The following is a 23,498-nucleotide window of genomic DNA, read 5'->3' on the forward strand; positions in this document are numbered from 1 at the left end:
GTGCACTCCGTCAACCAATCTGGAACCACTTTGTAGGAGTGGTTCACCTGAGTTCTGATCACAATCACCTATACCCTTTTGGTTTTGTTTGTATTTATACCCTTTTGTCTGTCTTGTCCTTTGCACAGTATTGTCTTCACTTCTTGTAAGCCTACTGAGCATTATTATATATATTGTTTCTCTGTGTATGACCCTTTTGCCTTCCAGTTTTTTTTCCTGTTTTGCCTAGCCCTTGTGTTTTGATTGCCCATATCTCTTGACTCCTGTTTTTTTGACTATTGCCTGTTTACTGACTACGATTTGTCTAGCCCTTGTTGCTGTTTTGGATTTCCCGGTTTTGACTTGGCCTGGCTTTTGTACTCTGATTTTGGATTCCCCTTCTCTCATTAAAACCTTGAGTTCATTTATAATCTGCGAGCATCTGGTTTGTCACAGCCGCATTACAAAAATAATAATGCAAACTTGATAAAATGTGTTAATGCTTTGACTTGGAATTGAATGTTTAATGTTTCCACTACGTTTGAAATATGGAAATAAAAGCTATTAAAATTATTTCACTTGTTTCACTTTTTTAATGTACTGCTATTTATTTGAACACAACTGTATATGCTACCTACATGGGGTCATGGTCAGGAGGTGATGACTCATTTTTTACTCAGCAAGGAAACATTATCTTTTAAAGGCTGAGGCAAAATTACTTGGTACAGTGGCTAGAAAACAAAACATTTACATGAAATGTTAAATTGCATGTGGAAAAAAAAGAAAATATTCACATGTAAAACATAATGGATGCAATTGTGAGATGATTGTATAATTAAACACAAGCTTACCAATTATGTGTACTGAAGCAGGCTTTATTGCCTCAATGATGCATATCAAGAAAAAAAATGTTGGTGTCCTTAATAGTTGTATTATTAATGTTTAAAGAGTTTATGAAAAAAATATAATATAGTGTGGTAGTATGATGTGTGGGAAAAATACAAAAAAAGAATGACATCAAGGATCTATTTGAAAAACTGACAATTAATAGTAATTAGTTGATTGCCAAAAAGACAAAAAAAAAAAAACAGACTGGTGCTCAAACCAGTGCACTGAATGTGTAGTAAGATAAAAGTTGGTTCATAAAGTTTAACCAGTGCTTCTGGCAACCAGTGCTAATGGAGGAGAGGTACAATTGTAACAACCTGTATGGCCACACTTACAATCAGGCAGGAGGAAGAGCTGCAGTTTTTCACCCTACATCGTTCACCCGATCTGGATTTGAATACCCTTAAATTAAACCTAAAAGTCTGCACTTTGAGCTCCTTCTCATTGTTTAATTTCAGCTCTAATGTACTGCTGTAGGCAGCTAAAATAACTTTAACTTCATAGATTATAATTTCAATAACTCAATCTGGGAAATGAATCACATAAAATTAATTCTGATGATTGTTGGATGAATCTGTCCACAATGCTAAAAATGAATGGACAGTGTTGCTTTTTGCTCATAGGGGGAAACTGCACAAGAGCTTGTTTATATGCAACCAAATAACAGTCGCTAAACTGCCTTTCTCTGCTTTACTGATATGTTCAACAATTTACATTTAACCACATGAACACCTTTAGTCCCTGACCTTTTCAAAATGAATGTCTACATGCATGGGTGCAGATCCCGGAGGAGGACATTACCCCCCACCCCCAATTTCTGAAAAACATGAATTGTCCCCCCCAATAAAAATCCCCTAAATTATTCAAAATTGTACAAACAAATGTATTTTCAGACAAATGATTCCCTGTGCAGTACTTCTTGAATGATGTGGTGAGCCTCTACGAAGTTGTGATTTATGGTTGCATGGTACGAGTTGCATATGGGCAAAAAAAAAAATAAAATTACTTTTGTGTCCCCCCCCCAATCCTGACATCGGATCTGCACCCGTCTACATGCACACTCGAGAAATAGACATTCTCTAAGCATTTCCCTCGAATTTAATACACTCACTGAATTTAAAACACAGACGTCAATATCGCAAAGGGGAATTTTATGCAGCTTTTCTCACTTGACATTTCTATAACATTTCAGTTATGAGAAACATTTATGAAGAGAAGGGTCATTTTGTTTGCTTGTTTGTAAATTATGACCTGTAGCTTTTAACTGAAAAATGATAAACTGACAGGGGGGGACTCAAACTTTTAATGACACCAAGTAATGTTTACATCAGAGACATACAAAAAAATAACTTAGATGAACACTATGTAAATATAAATAGAAACACCCACATTATTAATAAATAGTTGTATTATTTACAGTACAACACTGTATATTGCTAAGTGACTTAAATTACTAAAATACTGAAGTAAGCAGCAAACATTCCAAGCATGAGGTACAGCAAAAGGATCCTGTTGACTTTACAGTAGAATGTGTTTTCTCTTCTGACATTTACATCAGACTTCACTTATTTCAATGTAGGTTTTCATGGTTTAAAAGAAAGAACAACAGAATTTATGTATCTTTTTTCCAGAAAATAAAAGCAGACATTTAATGAAAAAGAAGTGGGCCCTTCTGAAGTGAAACTGGTTTGGATAGGGCTTCGTGAGATTACATGTGTAATTTGTCCTAGGCACTCTTTCCAAGTGATGTACATATTTAAAAGTAGTGGCATTTTTGTATTTATTACATACAATAGCATACAAACACTGAAGATAAAGATGTTTATAAAAGACTTAATAGCACATGGTGCACTGATAAATTGAGAACAGACCCAAGTTTGAATGCTAAAAAATAAGCTCACTACTTGACTGTGCTACCTACATGGTCTTTTCACTCTACTCCATGCGTTTTTTTTTTTTTTTTAAATTGTTGCTGGGGTTGTTCTATTGGATAGCCATGGGAAAAAAAAAAGCTGTATTCTGAGTGTATCTAAATTTCCTTTCTGAACTTTGTTTTATTTCTTCCTACTTTTGCATTTAGGTTCTAATATAAAAAAAAAGTTAAAAAAAGTTAAGTACATTATGATGGACTACAAAATAAAACATTACTTCATGTAATAATTATAATTTACCTGTCTGACTATAGCAGCTTTTGCATATTAAACTTTTTTTTTTATCTTAGATTTTTTTTTTTTTTTTTTTTATTGTTGACAATTTTACAAACACGTGCAGTAACTGAGGTCAGTGAAAAAAACAGATGATACAGTTTAAGAATGCACCATCAAGTCCAAAGACATCATAATCTGCATACTACATCTATCCCAAGACCATCTATCCCATCTTTCCTGTGGTCACAATTGCTTCCAAATAATTCCATAAAAACGTGATTTGCTGAGATCACATGTTGAACTGCCACAGCCAGTCTCTGCTGAATGTGCAGCCTTGCATTTTTTGCAGCTACAGTGTTGTTTGTTGAAAATTATTATTTCTTGATGAGAGATTTGTTTTTCTCTGAATAAATTTATTTCAATTAAAAGTTGGGTTTTTCCTCATTTTTCTCAGTTTGAGATGAAGCTACTTCACCAAAAGTTATACTTTTTCTAACCCTTTTCACTACTATTCACAAGGGATACCAATAATCATGGAGGATACAGTATGTATCAACATCTATTGCCTTCCCACATTATCAGTAACAGATGCACAAGAGGAAGCCACAGTGAGAGTGTGTGGGGCAGGGTTCATGGACACTGTGTAAGATAAATGTGTCTATAGTATTCTGTAGCTGGATGAGGTCATATTGTGAGTGTGCACATGCATGGATGGAAAGTACATATGGGGTTACAAGATGGGGTTACAAGATATTACTGATTGTAATGTAGCTATATACTAATCTAAATATTAAGGATAATGCATTATATACAATCTCTTGGAAAAAGATGTTATTAAAACCTGAAATCATATTCTCAACTCACCTCTGAATGAAAATTTCTTAAGTACGCTGCTTATACTGATAATGCACATTAGAGGGAATTCTATGATTAAAAATATTCATGAGATACAACCTACCTGCATTTTAGATTTTTTTTTTTCATGCGTAGACATGAACTGAAAAGTCTGTGAGGTTACTGCTGTAAGTATTGCAAAAAAAAAAATCACATCAATAACAAGATCCATCCATCCATTATCTGTAGCCTCTTATCCTGTTTTACAGGGTTGCAGGCAAGCTGGAGCCTATCCCAGCTGACTATGGGCGAGAGGCAGGATACACCCTGGACAAGTCACCAGGTTATCATCATTATTATTATGTTGTTGTAGTACAGCATTAATCACTGTAGCCATTAGTCCCAAATCCAGGATCCCTGGTTCAATCTTAAACTTGGGTTACTGTCCGTGTGGAGTTTCTGCATGTTTTCCCCATGTCTGCATGGGTTTCCTCCAGGTTCTCTGGTCTCCTCCTACCTTCCAAAAACATGATGTTAGGTGGATTGGCTATGCTAAACTGCCCCAGTTTCACATGTCCAGTGTTCCTGGGCCAGGATCCAGAGCCACTGTGACTCTGTCCTTAAGAGGTTAATAATGAATGAGAATGTGCATCCTTACAAAAAAAGTTTCTGTAGACATGATAAAGCAATGTTTAATGCTGAAACCCAGCAGTTCTCTTTTATGTAACTTTTGTTTATTGTAACTGCCTCTGTAATTTGCTAACGTCTACTATTGTGACTAGTTAGCGTGGAAAGTCTGAGGGTTACATTTGTGCCAAGCAAAGGGTGATATACATTCCTTCACTGGTTTCATAGGGTACTTATGCTAATTCTAGTTAGCTCAGGATTCAGATGTATCGGGTGTCTGCATGACAGTCTTTCTGTTTTACTGGTCTACTTTAACACATTCTATTGAGTTTTTATCAAAAGCTCACCTCGGAAATCTGTCAAATTAGCTCTACTCTAGTCAGGGTGGGATAATGACTACTGATGGCATTATCATTATTGAGTAATGATCAGCTTTTAACAAGCCAAGTCAAATAAAGTTCAAATAAGCTGCAACTATAGTGTTGAAAAAGGATTTACATATTGCATATACCTAAATTCAAATGTTAGAACTGTTAGCATGTCTCAGCACAACACTATTAGGCAACAGGTCTCATCGCAGCTCTCCGACAAGCTGACCATGCAAGTTTTAATTTGGCTACAATTTCGTAAATTATGCTTGCTATGACTGTACTGGATTTTTGGTGTTAAAAATAATGTTTTACTGAATATGTTGTGAGAAGGCCAAATATATAAAGCCCAGAATTCTTATATGCAAGTCATGAAGTCTGATTATGTAACAAACTGTCAGTTGTGTACGCTTTCTAAAATAACTCTACCTGCATTATGGCAGGAGATGGACAGCAAACTATAAGATGGTCCTGCATGGCTCAAGCTGAAACTCCAGCAGCAACAGCTATGCTTTCTGTCTATCTCCATTTTATCCCTTCTTTATCTCCTTCCCCCCTTATTCTTGATCCCTTGCTCTCAATTACATACAGTTCTAGGGCTGTATTTCATTGAATAAGTCTCTTGAGAGTGTCATTCATCCAATAAAATAAGTGATACTTTTCAGATTCAGGTGTGCATATTTCTTGGTGATTTGTAGGTTTCTTTTGCTGATTTATTGCTTCCCTCATCTTCCAATAGATCATAGACACACCTCATGTTTCCTATGTTTCACATAGCTCAGTACTGCTTTTAGCTCTTGAACATTTGTCAAAATGCCTTAGGAGGTGCTATGAAATCACCACAAGAGGATTTTACTTTTCCTATGTAATAGCAGACCATCTGTTGTTAAACACATCAGTGGGAAACTGAAGGACATAGGCAGGAGAATGCTTATGAATAGCTGAAGTGATCTCTGAAGTGGAATATCCAAGAATGCCTCATCCTTCCTTTCCTGCTTTTTGTTGATCACATTAATAATGAATGGTTTGTCTTAACAAAACAAAAGCATGAAAAGGTGTTCTCAGTTTTGCCTTCTAAAACACTTTGCTGCAGTTCTTCCTTAAAATAATGACTAGGGAACACAAAAGACTAAAACTGTCAAGTTCAGGCTTGTGTCCAGCTTCTACTGATGTCTCTGGTTGTTTATTTTTTTATTAAGCTGATACCTAAAGCACTCCACTTTCAATCCATAATTGGATCCTATTTAGCATTATATATTGTAGTGTGTTGTTTGCATGTTGAGCAGCATACCATAATGGGCAAGGGCTCATCGGCAGGCATGTCAGGGTACAGCAGGAGTGGAATGGCCCTCTTGTAAGCAGCATGGAGAGAGAAAGGTTCTGTTTTATTGTCCCCCCCGTTGGGTACCAGAAGGACCTCCAGTGGCCCAGCCTCAGCCTAGTGTATGGTGTTGAATCCCTTTATTGTTCTCCTGTGCATTGGGGTCTCGACATGCACAGTCTTCTCGGGTGTCACAAGACATGGGGAATGGAATCACCTAGAAAAGAGTCACACATTTCATCAACAAAACCAGAAAAGGCCTCATTCTATGCTATAAAAAAAAAAAAAAAACCTGCATGAATCCAACTTCCAGTAGTAAAGCAAAATATCTTTAAGGTCAGCCATGTAACCTTCATAGAACTATTTTTCCATTTAAAGCCCCCAAAACTGCACATTATCCACAAAGCTGCTAGGGGTGATGGAGATATGAGGAGATAAAGATCTAAAAGTGGAACACAGACAGTAATCCAATAAATAAGGTGATTTAATCCAGAGGAAAAAAGGGCATGGCAAAAAGGTAAACAAACAGGACAAAAACACAAATGGCAAAAATAGTCCAGGTAAAAAGAGACAAAAAACTTGACAAAAACACGAGACAGGTAAGGACAAAAATGCTAAAGCAAAAAACCATTAACAAGAAAAAGTACTAGTGCAAAAACCCATGAACAAGAAAACAAGACAATGAACTAGAGAAATAAGCTAGAGGAAAAAAAAAAAACCATGAGGCACAGAAATGGCTAAAGTAGCAAAACAAAACGTTCTAGCAAAGTCAGAGTCTGAAAACAGCGTTTAAATATCCAGCAGTGAAAACCAGGAAGTGAGTTCAGGTGAGATGGAATTCCCGTCCCGGATCAGGATCGGTGCTGGCGTGGGAGATCCGTAATCTCCGGAGCGGATGTCCGGGGTGGAGCATGACAGAAGCATTCACACTGACCACCCAAACCTTGGTCTTGTCACTTTGCATGTAAACAGCACAGTAATACATTGTAGATCCCTCCTGTATGTCAGTATGTACTCAGCTAAGGGAATGCCTGTCAAAGTGGACAGAGCAGGGCAGCAGCAGGTCAGGGTCTCAGGGCAAAAGAAAAAAAAACAAACAAAAAAAACAACAACACACGTATGGGAACAGAGGAACAAGGCTTCTCTTGTGCAGAGAGCAGTAGATGGAGGACTGGCCTCATATTGCCCTGAGAAACACCCAGGTTTGTCCTCTCAGTGTTCACATATACACTATGGAGGATTTTCCCAAGTATAAATCTGGCCCATTCATCCGGGTACATGCTCATACTCCTTGTTACAGTTCTCCAGTCATTGCATGTATGCATGCTTGTGCAAATGTGCAAAAATGTTTTTATTGTCCTCAAGCATCTTAACAATTGTTTAAAAAAAAACATAGTTCGGAAGACCAAAACCCATTATGCACGTTCTCTGGGCTGCATGTTTGTTTTGGAGATGTAATTATCACAACCTTGGCTAATAGTAGAGACACGTCTGTGAATAATTTAAGTGAAACTATCTCATCTCATTATCTCATTATCTCTAGCCGCTTTATCCTGTTCTACAGGGTCGCAGGCAAGCTGGAGCCTATCCCAGCTGACTATGGGCGAAAGGCGGGGTACACCCTGGACAAGTCGCCAGGTCGTGAAACTATCATAATAAATAAATAAATAAATAAATATTTGGGACTAATAGATAGATAGATATTTTAAAAAATACATGAAAAGTGTGTAATGATGACTGCTTGTTTCATGCTTTGGATGAGCCATAATGTTACTTTGTGAGGAAATTAATTTGAAAGCTAAAATCATATATAAACATAAATGTAGGGGACTTTCCTTCTCACTGGTGATAACCTGACATCTGGGTAATATAAAAATCATGCATTTCAAAAGAGTATGACAAGCACAGACACAGGAGTCAACAATGCAATCAAGGTGTACAATAAGCAGAGGTAAAAAAAAAAAAAAAATCTTCAGTGACTCTTCCAAATCTAAAAGCCACTAGATGTTCTGACAACAACTAACCTTATCCTTATTGATGTCACTTAGCCTGTCAGAAGTCAGGGAGATATTCTTATTGTTTATAGCCTGCTTGGGAATTTTGTGAGCCACCAGGCAGGGTTTTTTTTTTGTCTTTTAGCCATAACATTGGTGGAATAAAAATGATGCTACAGAGAAAAATTTGAGATCAATTGAAGTCAAGTCGCCAAGGTACAGTGGTGCTTGAAAGTTTGTGAACCCTTTAGAATTTTCTATATTTCTGCATAAATATGACCTAAAACATCATCAGATTTTCACACAAGTCCTAAAAGTAGATAAAGAGAACCCAGTTAAACAAATGAGACAAAAATATGATACTTGGTCATTTATTTATTAAGAAAAATGATCCAATATTACATATCTGTGAGTGGCAAAAGTATGTGAATCTTTGCTTTCAGTGTCTGGTGTGACCCCCTTGTGCAGCAATAACTGCAACTAAACATTTCCGGTAACTGTTGATCAGTCCTGCACACTGGCTTGGAGGAACTTTAGCCCATTCCTCCGTACAGAACAGCTTCAACTCTGGGATGTTGGTGGGTTTCCTCACATGAACTGCTCGCTTCAGGTCCTTCCACAACATTTCGATTGGATTAAGGTCAGAACTTTGACTTGGCCATTCCAATACATTAACTTTATTCTTCTTTAATCATTCTTTGGTAGAATGACTTGTGTGCTTAGGATCATTGTCTTGCTGCATGACCCACCTTCTCTTGAGATTCAGTTCATGGACAGTTGTCCTGATATTTTCCTTTAGAATTCGCTGGTATAATTCAGAATTCATTGTTCCATCAATGATGGCAAGCTGTCCTGACCCAGATGCAGCAAAACAGGTCCAACCCATGATACTACCACCACCATGTTTCATAGATGGGATAAGGTTCTTATGCTGGAATGCAGTGTTTTCCTTTCTCCAAACATAACACTTCTCATTTAAACCAAAAAGTTCTATTTTGGTCCCATCCATCCACAAAACATTTTTCCAATAGCCTTCTGGCTTGTCTATGTGATCTTTAGCAAACTGCAGACGAGCAGCAATGTTCTTTTTGGAGAGCAATGGCTTTCTCCTTGCAACCCTGGCATGCACACCATTATTGTTCAGTATTTTCCTGATAGTGGACTCATGAACATTAACATTAGCCAATGTGAGAGAGACCTTCAGTTGCTTAGAAGTTACCCTGGAGTCCTTTGTGACCTCGCTGACTATTACATGCCTTGCTCTTGGAGTGATCTTTGTTGGTCGACCACTCCTGGGGAGGGTAACAATGGTCTTGAATTTCCTCCATTTGTACACAGTCTGTCTGACTGTGGATTGGTGGAGTCCAAACTGTTTAGAGATGGTTTTGTAACCTTTTCCATTCTGATGAGCATCAACAATGCTTTTTCTGAGGTCCTCAGAAATCTCCTTTGTGCCAAGATACACTTCCACAAACATGTGTTGTGAAGATCAGACTTTGATAGATCCCTGTTCTTTAAATAAAACAGGGTGCCCACTCACACCTGATTGTCATCCCATTGATTGAAAACACCTGACTCAAATTTCACCTTCAAATTAACTGCTAATCTTAGAGGTTCACATACTTTTACCACTCACAGATATGTAATATTGGATCATTTTCCTCAATAAATAAATGACCAAGTATAATAATTTTTGTCTCATTTGTTTAACTGGTTCTCTTTATCTACTTTTGGGACTTGTGTGAAAATCTGATGATGTTTTAGGTCATATTTTTGCAGAAATATAGAAAATTGTAAAGGGTTCACAAACTTTCAAGCACCACTGTATGTCAAAAAGCACCCAGATTCATATAATCATTGTATAAGATTAGTGTTTTTACCCTATTTTACCATTAATCTCATCATAAATTACACCAATCCATGTATTCTTAAATAATTGCTTACTTCTTGAATTGCTATAACCATTTCAGATTAGCTAACAGAAATGTTATTATATTTGACAGTGGAATTAGCCTTGCCTCCTCCCCCCCAATATTTACATTTCTTGAGCAAAGTCACTGATCTCATGTCCAAAATGGCAGACCACATTTTTTGACAGCAAAGACTCATGATGACCAAGCCTTCCTCAGTCCTACAGAACTATTAAGATGCTTTGTGTTGTTGTTGCTTTTCTGTCTGCAGTGAACCACTCAGACCAGGCTTTCCCAATTGCTTATGCAGTGAGAGTAATTATCTCCTATTGATGGCACACTTGGGAGAAAAAGACTTTAGCTGACATCAGGCTTACAGAAGAGTGATGTGATATATGCTGTAACATTGTGGGCAGTGGCAGAGCCAGACAATTTTTCTAGGGGTAGCCAGACTGAGGCTACATCCACATGACAACGGCGAGATTTTTTTTTTTAAATATCGCGTCCACATGGGCAACGGATCAGTAAAATTTCAGGTACATATGGCAATGCAACGCTTGCTGAAAACGATGCAGTACACATGCCACACCACTATGTGCGCTGTAAGACGGTCCCATCGGAGACACCAGAACAATAGAAGAAGTAGACGCATGCGCATAAACCCCTTCTTCTGTAGCATTAGCCACATAAAGTTTTGATTATTAATCAGTAGCGTAAAACGAAAGATGCGGAAAGAGGAATGAATGGGGGTAGATGGAAGCCGGTAGGCCAACATTCTGATATCCTCCAGAATTCTTTAATAGTCCGGAATAAATTGAATGCTACACGTTGATGGATTACTTTGTTCTTCTACGCCCTTTTTGAGGAATGTATTGTCGGACTTAAACCAACATCTGAAGAGGTGAGATCACTCCTTTTTTTTTCCTATGTTTGCTGGCGGGATTGTTTTTGTTTTTGGAAAGCGCACGGGCGGTGCGCAGTTTGGTACTGCTTCCGTAGTGTTTGGACTAAAGACTCTGCCCTAAGGGCTATTCTCTCACTCTCTCTCTCTCTCTCTCTCTCTCTCACTTTGCACCATCACACAATAAATATTCACAGTGAAAATATTTTGTAAGCGCGTTTCATGAACCAAGTTATAGGATTTGTTGACAACTTGCATCGAGTTCGTTACACTTCTACCCAGCGTGAAGCACTGACAGTCATGTGGTTGTGACGTCATCGTAAACAAATCCGTTCTACTCATCCAGACGACTTCGCAACGGCGCCGTTGCCAGATTTTTTCACTCTGGAACCCGTTCTCAAAAGATTTCATTTTGGGGCACCCAAAACGCCGGTGCTGTGTGGATGCCAGGCCGAAACGATAAACAATTTTATCAGATTCACCTGAATCCGTTGCCGTGTGGACAGGGCCTGAGACCATTGTTCATACAGGGGTGGCACATAAACTGATACACTGCAAAAATGATATCTTAGTAAGTAAAAATATCTTGAAAATAGTTCAAACGAGGCGGCATGGTGGTGTAGTGGTTAGCACTGTCGCCTCACAGCAAGAAGGTCCGGGTTCGAGCCCCGTGGCCGGCGAGGGCCTTTCTGTGCAGAGTTTGCATGTTCTCCCCGTGTCCGCGTGGGTTTCCTCCGGGTGCTCCGGTTTCCCCCACAGTTCAAAGACATGCAGGTTAGGTTAACTGGTGACTCTAAATTGACCGTAGGTGTGAATGCGAGTGTGAATGGTTGTCTGTGTCTATGTGTCAGCCCTGTGATGACCTGGCGACTTGTCCAGGGTGTACCCCGCCTTTCGCCCATAGTCAGCTGGGATAGGCTCCAGCTTGCCTGCGGCCCTGTAGAACAGGATAAAGCGGCTAGAGATAATGAGATGAGATAGTTCAAACGATCTAGCATTTCCTATTAAAAGAATACAATATGGTGCACTGCATTTCATTTTAAATGCCAAATCATGTATACATCACTGCCGTCTTTATGAGATGGCTGGTCTTAGCTCTCTGGCTCTGCCCAGATGGATTCACTGGCACATCTTCATCTACAAAGCAATTATTGGCGAATTGCCCAGTTACCTTATTAATCTTCTGACCTGGAAAAATAGCACATACAGTCTGCATTCAAATGACACTCTGCTGTTCACAGTTCCACACTCAGATACTGAGCTTGGTAAAATGGCTTTCAATTATTCTGCTCCTTCATATTGGAACCTTCTCCAAAAAGGCATACAGCTTTGTGTAATTTCACTAGCGCAGTTTAAACAGCTACTAAAAAACTTCATATCAGACTTTTGCACATGTTTCCAATGACCCTTACCTATGCCCCCTTTCCCCATCAGATTTCTAATCAATTCAATGTGTTTTACTTTTCTCTGTTTGTTTTGTTCCTTGTTTGCACTGTCTACTATATGTAGCCCCTTTTATCTCTTCTGTTTGTTTTGATGTTGTTCTGTATTGTATACTTTGTTTTCTTTGTCTTAACAGGATGTGTTTATATTGTCTATATGTACTCCCAGGGCTCCCTTGCAAAAGAGATTTAATATCTCAATGGGATATCACCTGGTAAAATAAAGGACAAATAAAAATAAAAATAAATAAAAACAAGACACAAATTCTGAGATTATTAAACCTAGTTCTAGATTGCAACCAATTTATTCTAAGATGTTGTGGTAGCGGGGGCGTGGCCAAGCATCAGTCTGTGAATGGAGTGTGGAGTCAGGGAAGGTAAGTGGTGAAATCATAGCACCTGATGGGAATTAACCTGTGTTTGTGTGTCTTCCCCAGTGACCGCGCCCTTTAAAAGGAGAGAGAGAGCAGGGAAGGGGCTCTCTCCCGATCAGAATGTGTGTGTGTGTGTGTGTGTGTGCGCGCGCGCGCGCGCGCGCGCGCACGTGTCTGAGAGAGTGAATGAGCTGAAAAGCCACATATATCTTTAAAAATAAAAGAGTTTCTGAGAACTCAGTTCTGGCCTGCCGTGCTTCTGTGCTCCACCCACCTTGGTCTGATTCTACAGTGGTGCTGAAACCCGGGAACAAGTGCAAAAGGGAACTGCCACATGGAGTCCTCCCCCTTCAAGGACCTGGTCCATGCCCACGCCATGGCCCAACAGAGCCAGCACCAGGCACTGATCACCCTCCGGAAGGAGCAGGAACAATGGTTCGAAGCCCTGATGCTGGCACAATAGGAAGATCTCCAGGCATTCCAGCACCTGCTTATGTCAGCGGGGTCCACCACCGCCGCGGACCCTTCCCACCTCACCCTAACGAAGATGGGTCCCCAAAGCCTTCCTAGCTCTTTTTGAACAGGCAACAGAGGTGTGGGGTTGGCCGGTGGAACAGCAAGCGGCGTGCCTCCTCCCCCTGCTAACAGGCGAGACGCAGCTGGCCACACGACAGCTCCCCGCCAACAGCCAGCTGGTCTATGGGGACCTCCGCAGGGCTGTCCTCCAATGCGTGGGTTGCACCCGGAAACAACAAAGGCAGTGCGCCTGGAGGAGGACGGCCAGCCGTTCGTGTTTGGCCAGCAACTCCGGGACGCCTACCGGCGGTGGCTAACAACCATGACACCAAGGGAATCATCGATCTGGTGGCACTGGAACAATTCGTCGCCTGACTTCCAGAAGGAACAGCGGAGTGAGTCCAGTGCCAACGCCTGGCGTCGCTGGATCAGGCCATCGAGCTGGTGGAGGACCATATGGCAGCCATTCCGACAGCAGGACAGCGTGTCTCCCCTTCTCTCCTCTATTCTCTTTCTCCCTTCTCTTCTCCCTCTCCCTCTGCTCCTTGTCCTCGCCCCATTCCACCACCGTGGAGGCGGGGACCGGCTCCACCCCAGCTGGCTCACCACACCCGCGGTGCCCTTCCATTTCCTACTTCCTTGTCTGTGTCTTCCCCCACCAGGTCAGTGATCTCCAGAATACCGGTGCAGAGAGAGAGCCTGGGCCGGTATGCTGGCGCTGCGGGGAACCTCCAGCATCAGTGCCCGGCGATGGAGGTGGGCGTGGTGGTCCGGATCCCCGACGCACCAGGGACCACCATCAATCGGGCCAGAGCATATCACATACCAGTGAGTATCCAAGGGGATACGTATCAGGCTTTGGTGGACTCCGGCTGTAATCAGACCTCAATCCACCAAAGTCTGGTGCAAGACGAGGCATTGGGAAAAGCACAATTGGTGAACGTGTTGTGTGTGCACGGGGATGTTCACAACTACCCTTTAGTGTCAGTCCACATTCTTTTTCAAGGGGAGAAATTTAGAGTAAAGGTGGCGGTTAATCCTCGCCTTACCCACTCGATAATTTTGGGGACTGATTGGCCAGGATTTCGGGAATTAATGATGCATTTAGTGAAGAGTGGGTTCTGCCGTAGTTCAGCAGGGGGAGGTCCCAGAGTGGCATTGGCGGGATCAGCTGTCACAGAGCCATCTACATCATCACTGTGTCAGAGTGAGGAGCAGCATGCTCCTCTTCTCTCTCTTGGGGAATCCCTCGCGGATTTCCCGTTAGAGCAGTCGTGAGAAGAGACTCTGCGGCATGCATTTGACCAAGTGAGAGTAATCGATGGTCAAACTCTCCAGCTAAATGCCACCCCGTCCTTCCCCTATTTCTCCATTATTAAGGATAGATTATACCAAGTGACACAGGACACTCAGACTAAGGAACAAATACAGCTTTTAATCCCAAAGAGCCGCTGGGAATTTATATTCCAGGCGGCTCACTTTAATCCCATGGCTGGACACTTGGGGCAGGATAAGACACTAGCCCAAGTAATGGCCCAGTTCTATTGGCCAGGGATTCGCGGCGATGTCCATAGGTGGTGTACGGCATGCCGCGAATGCCAGTTAGTAAATCCTGCGGCCATTCCAAAAGCGCCTTTGCGCCCTCTGCCATTAATTGAGACCCCATTCAAAAGAATTGGGATGGATCTCGTCGGGCCATTAAATCGGTCAACACGAGGATATCGCTTTATTTTATTTCTGGTGGACTATGCAACGCGATATCCGGAAGCAGTGCCTCTTTGCAATATCTCCACATGTAGTATTGCAGAAGCACTCTTCCGTGTCATCTCCCGAGTCGGAATCCCCAAAGATATTCTCACTGATCAAGGCACTACGTTTATGTCACGCACACTGCGCAAACTGTATGGGTTACTGGGAATTAAGCCGATCTGCACCAGCGTTTATCACCCACAAACGGATGGCTAAGTCAAATGGTTTAATCGCACCCTCAAAAACACAATTAGAAAATTTGTAAGCGAAGACGCATGCAATTGGGATAAATGTCTCGAGCCCCTGTTATTTGCAGTGTGAGAGGTCTCACAAGCCTCCACGGGGTTCTCCCCATTCGAATTATTATACGGGCGTAAGCCGTGTGGCATTCTGGATGTGCTACGCGAAAATTGGGAGGAGGGACCTTCGACCAGTAAAAATGAAATTCAATAAATTATCAACCTGTGTGCCAAACTCCACACCTTCACACACCTAACCCAGGAGAATTTGCGGCAGGCCCAAGAACGTCAAGTCCATCTGTACGACAGGGGCAAGCGCCTTAGGGAATTCACACCGGGAGATAAAGTACTTGTGTTGTTGCACACGTCAAGCTCCAAATTGATGGCCAGGTGGCAGGGACCCTTTGAGGTCACATGGCGAGTCGGGGACGTCGACTATGAGGTGAGGTGAATGGACAGGGGTGGGGCGTTACAGATATCCCACCTCAGTCTACTAAAACTTTGGAATGAGGAGGTCCCCGTGGCATTGGTGTCGGTGGTTCCGGAGAAGGCGGAGCTGGGGCCGGAGGTTCAAAAAAGAAAATCGACATCGCCCACCGCTCCGGTCCCCTGTGGAGACCACCTCTCCCCGACCCAACTCATGGAGGTCGCCCAGTTGCAGACAGAATTTTCTGACGTGTTCTCACCCCTGTCCGGCCGCACCTACCTCATAGAAAACTACATTGAGATGCCCCCGGGGATAATAGTGTGCAGCCGCCCTTACAGACTGCCCAAACACAAGAAAAAGGTGGTTCCGGAAGAACTCGAGGTGATGCTTGAAATGGGCATCATCGAGGAGTCCCACAGTGACTGGAGCAGCCCGGTGGTCTTGGTTCCCAAGGCCGACGGGTCGGTCTGGTTCTGTGTGGACTATAGAAAAGTCAACGCGTTGTCTAAATTTGATGCATACCCAATGCCTCGTATTGACGAGTTGCTCGATCGACTAGGCACGGCTCATTTTTATTCGACACTGGATTTCACAAAGGGATATTAGCAGATCCCCTAGACTCCACTATCCCAAGAGAAAACGGCCTTTTCCACACCGTTTGGCTTACACCAGTTCATCACACTTCGTTTTGGGCTGTTTGGGGCGCCCGCTACATTCCAGCTGCTTATGGATAGGGTCCTCCGCCCCCACGCCACCTATGCGGCCGCATACCTGGACAATATCATTATTTATAGTAATGACTGGCCGAGGCACTTAGAACACCTAAGGGCCGTCCTTAGGTCACTGAGGCAAGCGGGTCTCACAGCCAATCCGAAGAAGTGTGCAATTGGGCGGGTGGAAGTATGGTATCTGGGCTTCCACTTGGGCAATGGGCAGGTGCGTCCCCAAATTAACAAGACAGCAGCGATTGCGGCCTGCCCAAGGCCCAAGACCAAAAATGGGGTGAGAGTTCCTGGGGCTGGCTGGCTATTATCATAGGTTTATACCTAATTATTTGGATGTCACCAGCCTGCTGACTGATCTCACTAAAAAGGGGGCACCAGATCTGGTCCACTGGACGGAGCAATGCCAGCGGGCTTTCTCTAAGGTAAAGGCTGCATTGTGTGGGGGGGCCACTGTTACACTCCCCTGACTTTTCTTGCCCCTTTGTTTTGCAGGCAGATGCATCGGACAGAGGGCTGGGGGCTGTTCTGTCCCAGGAGGTGGAGGGGGAGGACCGTCCAGTGCTGTACATCAGCTGGAAGCTTTCGGTGCGTGAGGGCAGGTACAGCACCATAGAAAGAGTGTCTTGCCATCAAGTGGGCGGTCCTCGCCCTCCGATACTACCTGCTGGGGTGCCCTTTCACCCTCTGTTTGGACCACACACCCCTGCAGTGGCTCCACCGCATGAAGGATGCCAACACGCGGATCACCCATTGGTATCTGGCACTCCAGCCATTTAAGTTCAAGGTGGTCCACAGGCCGGAGGCGCAGATGGTCGTGGCGGATTTCCTCTCCCATTGGGGGGGGGGAGTCAGCTGCAGGCCGAAAGGCTCCCCGGTCTGTGTCGGATGGTGGGGGTATGTGGCAGCAGGGGCGTGGCCAAGCGTCGGTCTGTGAATGGAGGGTGGAGTCAGGGAAGGTAAGTGGTGGAATCATTGCACCTAATGGGAATTAACCTGTTTTTGTGTGTCTTCCCCAGTGACTGCACCTTTTAAAAGGAGAGAGAGAGAGCAGGGAAAGGGGGCTCTCTCCCGACCAGAATGCATGTGTGTGTGTGTGAGAGAGTGAATGAGCTGAAAAGCCACATATATCTTTAAAAATAAAAGTTTCTGAGAACTCAGTTCTGGCCTGCTGTGATGCTGTGCTCCACTCACCTTGGTCTGATTCTACAGATGTCTTATCAAGTAAAAATATCTGTCCATCCAGCAAGATAATTTCACGAGTATTAAGTAATTTTCTCCTCAAATTCAGTTTTCAATTTTTTGCAGTGGATCTTGTTGTTATTTGATTGTGGGAGACTGGATTGAAACATACTCTACACAGTCTGTCCAAAACCACAATGCAAATGGCAGTTGATTCTTTAAGACATGTGAAATAAATGTCAGCATAGACCTCCTAAGTTCTTGTGCCCAACATTGCCTTTGGAAAAAAAATGAATAAATAACCCCAATAAAAATTCAATAAGTCAAGTTTATTTTTATAGCACTTTTAGCAATAGACATTGTCACAAAGCAGCTTTACAGAATTTAAATGACTTTAAACATGAGAATTTTATCCCTAATCTATCCCCAATGAGCAAGCCTGTGGGAATGGTGGCAAGGAAAAACTCCCTCAGACAACATGAGGAAGAAACCTCAAGAGGAACCAGGCTCAAAAGGGAACCCATCCTCATTTGGGTGATAACAGACAACATAATTATATTAACAGTTTTAACATGAAGTCAGTTTTGTTGATGTTATCACTCTTCACTGATGGAAACTTGAGTGCAAAACTGTTCATGACAACTGCAGTCCTAAAGTTAGCAAGTCAACTGTAGTCCTCAGCCACAAAAGCATTACTGTAAGTGTCCAGAGTGTCTTCCAAGTGTGACTTTCAACTGTCTATATGGGGCCATCCTCCACAGGAGCAATGTGATGAGACTCCAACCAGACATAGGGCATAAGGATGGATCAGGCAGGTCCGAGGAGCAGAGGAGGTCAGCATCTCAATCTCAGGATTGACATGTAACTCAGAGGGACAGATGGGGTGGAGAGAAAGAGAGAGAAAACACAGGTTGTTAGGTATGCCCAATGTCACCTGATGAATAAGAACAGTATACATTTTGCACTGAGTGCAAGCAGGGCTTCCGGCAAAACTAACAATGACAAGCATAACTAAAAGGGAAGAGCCAGAAGGTAACACAGGCATGAGGGCACCCCGGGACATCGGCAGCAGCCACTACACCATCAACAAACTCGAGTGAGCAAGTGAATGGGGGACTGACAGCATCCATACATCCCAGTTTACCAAAACACTCTATGCCTGAGGACCCTCCAGATCTACTCCTAATAAACACTATTAACAAAAGGCTTGATGAAACAGATATGTTTTCAGCCTAGATTTAAATGCTGAGACTGTGTCTGATTCCCAAACACTACTTGGAAGGCTGTTCTATAACTGTGGGGCTTTGTAAGAAAAGGCTCTGCCCCCTGATATAGCCTTCATTATATGAGGTACCAGCAGATAGCCTGCACCTTTTGATCTAAGTTGGTATGGCGGGTCATAAAGGACCAGAAGTTCGCTCAGGTACTGTGGTGCAAGACCATTCCATGCCTTAGAGGTCAATTGCAGTATTTTATAAACAATAAGAAATTTGATTGGGAGCCAATGCAGTGTGGGTAAGACAGGGGTGATGTGGTCATATTTTCTAGTTCAAGTAAGGACTCCTGCTGCTGCATTTTGACCTAACTGGAGTTTGTTTATGCACTTATTGGAACATCCAGACAGTAAGGCATTATAATAATCCAACCTGGAAGTAACAAAAAGCATGAACTAGTTTTTCTGTGTTGTGTAGTGACATTAAATTTCTTATCTTAGCAATATTTCTGAGATGAAAGAAAGCTATCTGGGTAATGTTATCGATATGAGTTTCAAATGAAAGACGGGGGTCAATAATCATCCCGAGGTCTTTTACTGCTGCACATGAAGAAATAGAAAGGCCATCCAGAGTCACGATGTAGTCAGAAAACTTACTTCTAGCTGCATATCGTCCTAGTACAATTACTTCAGTCTTGTCAGAGTTAAGCAGAAGGAAGTTAATACACATCCAGTGTCTAATGTCCTTTACACATTCCTCAATTCTATTAAGCTGGTGTCTCTGGTGTATCTGGTTTTGCAGAAACATACAACTGTGTGTCATCAGCATAACAGTGGAAACTAATACCATGCTTACAAAAAATATCACCCAGAGGTAACATATATAAAGAAAAAAAGCAGTGGACCTAAGACAGAACCTTGTGGAACACCAAACTTGACCTCAGTATGTCTAGAAAAATCAGCATTTACATCAATACACTGATAGCGATCAGTTAAATAAGACCTGAGCCAGGAGAGGGCCATTCCCTTAAGTCCCACAACATTTTCTAATCTATCCAGAAGAATGGAATGATCAGTGGTATCAAATGCTGCACTAAGGTCAAGCAACACAAGCAGCGAGACACAGCCCTGATCAGACGCCAACAGTAGGTCATTTACTACTTTCACCAGTGCTGTCTCTGTGCTATGATGAGGTCTAAAGCCTGACTGGTACATTTCATGGATGTTATTCCTATGTAAATATAAGCATAACTGCTGTGCCACAGCTTTTTCTAGAATCTTGGAGATAAAGGCGAGGTTTGATATTGGCTGATAATTGGACAGCTGACAGGGATCAAGGTCAGGATTTTTTAATCAGGGGGTTCGATAACTGCTAGTTTAAAGGATTTGGGTACATAGCCAATCGTAAGAGAAGAATTTATTATTTTTAGAAGCGGTTCAATTCCTTCAGGTATTATCTGTTTGAATAGACGTGTAAGTAAGGGATCTAGTACACAAGTTGTGGATTTTGATGCGGAGATGAATGAAAGTAATTTGATTTCTCTCAGGGGAGTAAAACATTTTAATTGCTGATCTGATACAGTTATATTCTTATTCTTCTTACATTGTCTGACCTTAAATTAGTTGTTTGAATTTTTTGTCAAATATTTTCAATTTTGTCATTGAAAAATCATGAAGTTCTTTCTCCTACATACTGCAGATGTGCATGTGTCTATAGTGGACTTATTCCTGGTTAATTTTGCTACAGTATTAAATAGGAATCTCAGATTATTTTTGTTATCTTCTATTAGGGAGGAGAGATATGTTGATCTAGCAGCACTAAGAACTTTTCTGTACTTCAGGAAGCTCTCCTTCCAAGCTAATTTGAACGCTACCAATTTTCTTTGATGCCATTTACGTTCCAATTTTCAAGTGGTCTGTTTTAACATACAAGTGTCATCATGATACCAGGGTGCTAATTTTTTCTCTCTGATCATTTTCCTTTTAAGAGGAGCTATATTATCTAAAGTATAGCGGAACGTTGACTCTAAGCATTCAGTTGCCTGATCAAGTTCTGCAGGGGCTGACAGTGACCCAATCAAAGTTGATAACTCTGGGAGATCATTTATAAAGCTCTGTGCAGTAGTTGACATGAATGTGCATTTAATACAGTAGCATGGTGAGGTGCATATATTATTACTCAGGCAGAATGAGATGAGATAATGATCTGAGATAACTTCAGGGTGTGGAAGTGTGACTATATTTTCTACGTTTAACCCAAATGTTAGTATTAGATCGAGAGTGTGACCACCATTATGGGTCAGTCCTATGACATTCTGATTAACCCCTACTGAATCTAAAATGGACACAAATGCTGTTTTCAAAGGATCTTCTGGGTTATCGAAGTGAATATTAAAATCTCTGAAAACTAAAGCTTTGTCTAAGGAAATAACCAGGTCTGAGATAAAATCTGCAAATTCAGAAAGAAACTCAGAATATGGCCCTGGGGTCCTGTAAATAATAAGTAGCAGAATTAACTGGGTAGACTTATTTTTCGAGGCTACATACATTGTACTAGGATGAAGAACTTCAAATTAAATTTATAACCAGGTTTGTGTGTTACACCTAGATAATAATTTTAAATAATCACAACGCCCCCTCCTAGAACTGCCACCTTATTGTGGTGGAGGGGTTTGTGTGCTTGAATGATCCTAGGAGCTATGTTGTCGGGGGCATTATGCCCCTGTCAGGGTTTCCCAAGGCAGACAGGTCCTAGGTGACAGGCCAGACTAAGAGCAGTTCACCAAAACCCCTATGGAGAAAAATCCGAGGACCGTGACGTCACCCGGGATGACGCAGCCGGGGCCCCACCCTGGAGCCAGGCCCGGGGTTGGGGCTCGTATGCGAGCGCTTGGTGGCCGGGCCTTTGCCCATGGGGCCCGGCCGGGCTCAGCCCGAAGAGGGGACATGGGCCCGACCTCCTGTGGGTTCACCACCCACAGAGGTAGCAGTAGGGGACTGGTGCAATGTGGATTGGGTGGCAGTCGAAGGCAGGGGCCTCGACGACCTGATCCCCGGACACAGCGGCTGGCTGTTGGGACATGGAATGTCACTTCGCTGGGTGGGAAGGAGCCTGAGCTTGTGCGGGAGGTTGAGAGGTACCGGCTAGAGATAGTCGGGCTCACCTCCACGCACAGCTTGGGCTCTGGAACCCAGCTCCTCGAGAGGGGCTGGACTCTCCACTTCTCTGGAGTCGCTCGTGGTGAGCGGCGGTGGGCTGGTGTGGGCTTGCTTATAGCTCCCCAGCTCAGCTGCCATGTGTTGGAGTTTACCCCAGTGAACGAGAGGGTCGCCTCTCTGCGCCTTCGGATTGGGGAGAGGGCTCTTGCTGTTGTTTGTGCCTACAGTCCAAATAGCAGTATAGAGTATCCGGCCTTCTTGGAGTCCCTGGGAGAGGTACTGAGGAGTGCTCAGACTGGGGACTCCATTGTGTTACTGGGGGACTTCAATGCTCACGTGGGAGATGACAGTGACACCTGGAGGGGCGTGGTTGGGAGGAATGGCCTCCCCGATCTGAACCCGAGTGGTGTTTTGTTATTGGACTTCTGTGCTAGTCATGGTTTGTCCATAACGAACACCATGTTCGAGCATAGGGGTGTCCATAAGTGCACGTGGCACCAGGACACCTTAGGTCAGAGGTCAATGATAGACTTTGTAGTCGTTTCATCTGATCTCCGGCCCTATGTCTTGGACACTCGGGTGAAGAGAGGGGCTGAGCTGTCAACTGATCACCACCTGGTGGTGAGTTGGATCCGCTGGCGGAGGAGGAAGCTGGACAGACCTGGCAGGCCCAAACGTATGGTGAGGGTCTGCTGGGAACGTCTGGCCGAGCACTCTGTTGGGGAGCTCTTTAACTCCCACCTCCGGGAGAGCTTTTCCCAGCTTCCGAGGGAGGCGGGGGACATGGAGTCTGAGTGGACCATGTTCTCTACCTCCATTGTGGACGCAGCTGTTCGGAGCTGTGGCCGCAAGGTCTCCGGTGCCTGTCGTGGTGGCAATCCCCGAACCCAGTGGTGGACACCAGAAGTAAGGGATGCCGTCAAGCTGAAGAAGGAGTCCTATCGGGCCATGTTAACCTCCAGGACTCCCGAGGCAGCTGACGGGTATCGGCAGGCCAGGCGTGCTGCAGCTCGGGCAGTTGCGGAGGCAAAAACTCGGAACTGGGAGGAGTTCGGGGAGGCCATGGAGAAGGACTATTGGTCGGCCTCGAAGAAATTCTGGCAAACTGTCCGGCACCTCAGGAGGGGGAAGCAGTACTCTGCCAACACTGTTTACAGTGCGGGTGGGGAGCTGTTGACCTCGACTGGGGACATTGTCGGGCGGTGGAAGGAATACTTTGAGGATCTCCTCAATCCCACCATCATGTCTTCCATTGAGGAGACTGAGGCTGATGACTCAGAGGTGGACTCGTCCATTACCCAAGCCGAAGTCACTGAGGTGGTTTGCAAGCTCCTTGGTGGCAAGGCACCGGGGGTGGATGAGATCTGCCCTGAGTATCTCAAGTCTCTGGATGTTGTGGGGCTGTCTTGGTTGCCACGCCTCTGCAACATCGCGTGGTGGTCAGGGACAGTGCCTCTGGAGTGGCAGACTGGGGTGGTGGTCCCTCTTTTTAAGAAAGGGGACTGG

At 43.4% G+C, this 23,498-nt stretch overlaps 1 protein-coding gene across 5 annotated transcripts in view; it reads right to left on the reverse strand.

The window, feature by feature from the left end:
* Positions 1 to 3,120: 3,120 nt before the first annotated feature.
* pappab (pregnancy-associated plasma protein A, pappalysin 1b) overlaps positions 3,121 to 23,498 on the reverse strand; it is a 303,242-nt gene continuing 282,864 nt past the window's right edge. For all 5 annotated transcript variants that reach the window (XM_060906902.1, XM_060906903.1, XM_060906904.1 and 2 more), the window contains one exon: positions 3,121 to 6,381. In XM_060906902.1, the coding sequence (XP_060762885.1) occupies positions 6,277 to 6,381 (105 nt within the window). In that variant the 3' untranslated portion in view covers positions 3,121 to 6,276. The remainder of the gene's footprint in view (positions 6,382 to 23,498) is intronic.

The sequence above is a fragment of the Neoarius graeffei genome, chromosome 24 (genome assembly GCF_027579695.1).
Source record: "Neoarius graeffei isolate fNeoGra1 chromosome 24, fNeoGra1.pri, whole genome shotgun sequence".
NCBI classification, from domain to species: Eukaryota; Metazoa; Chordata; class Actinopteri; order Siluriformes; family Ariidae; genus Neoarius; species Neoarius graeffei.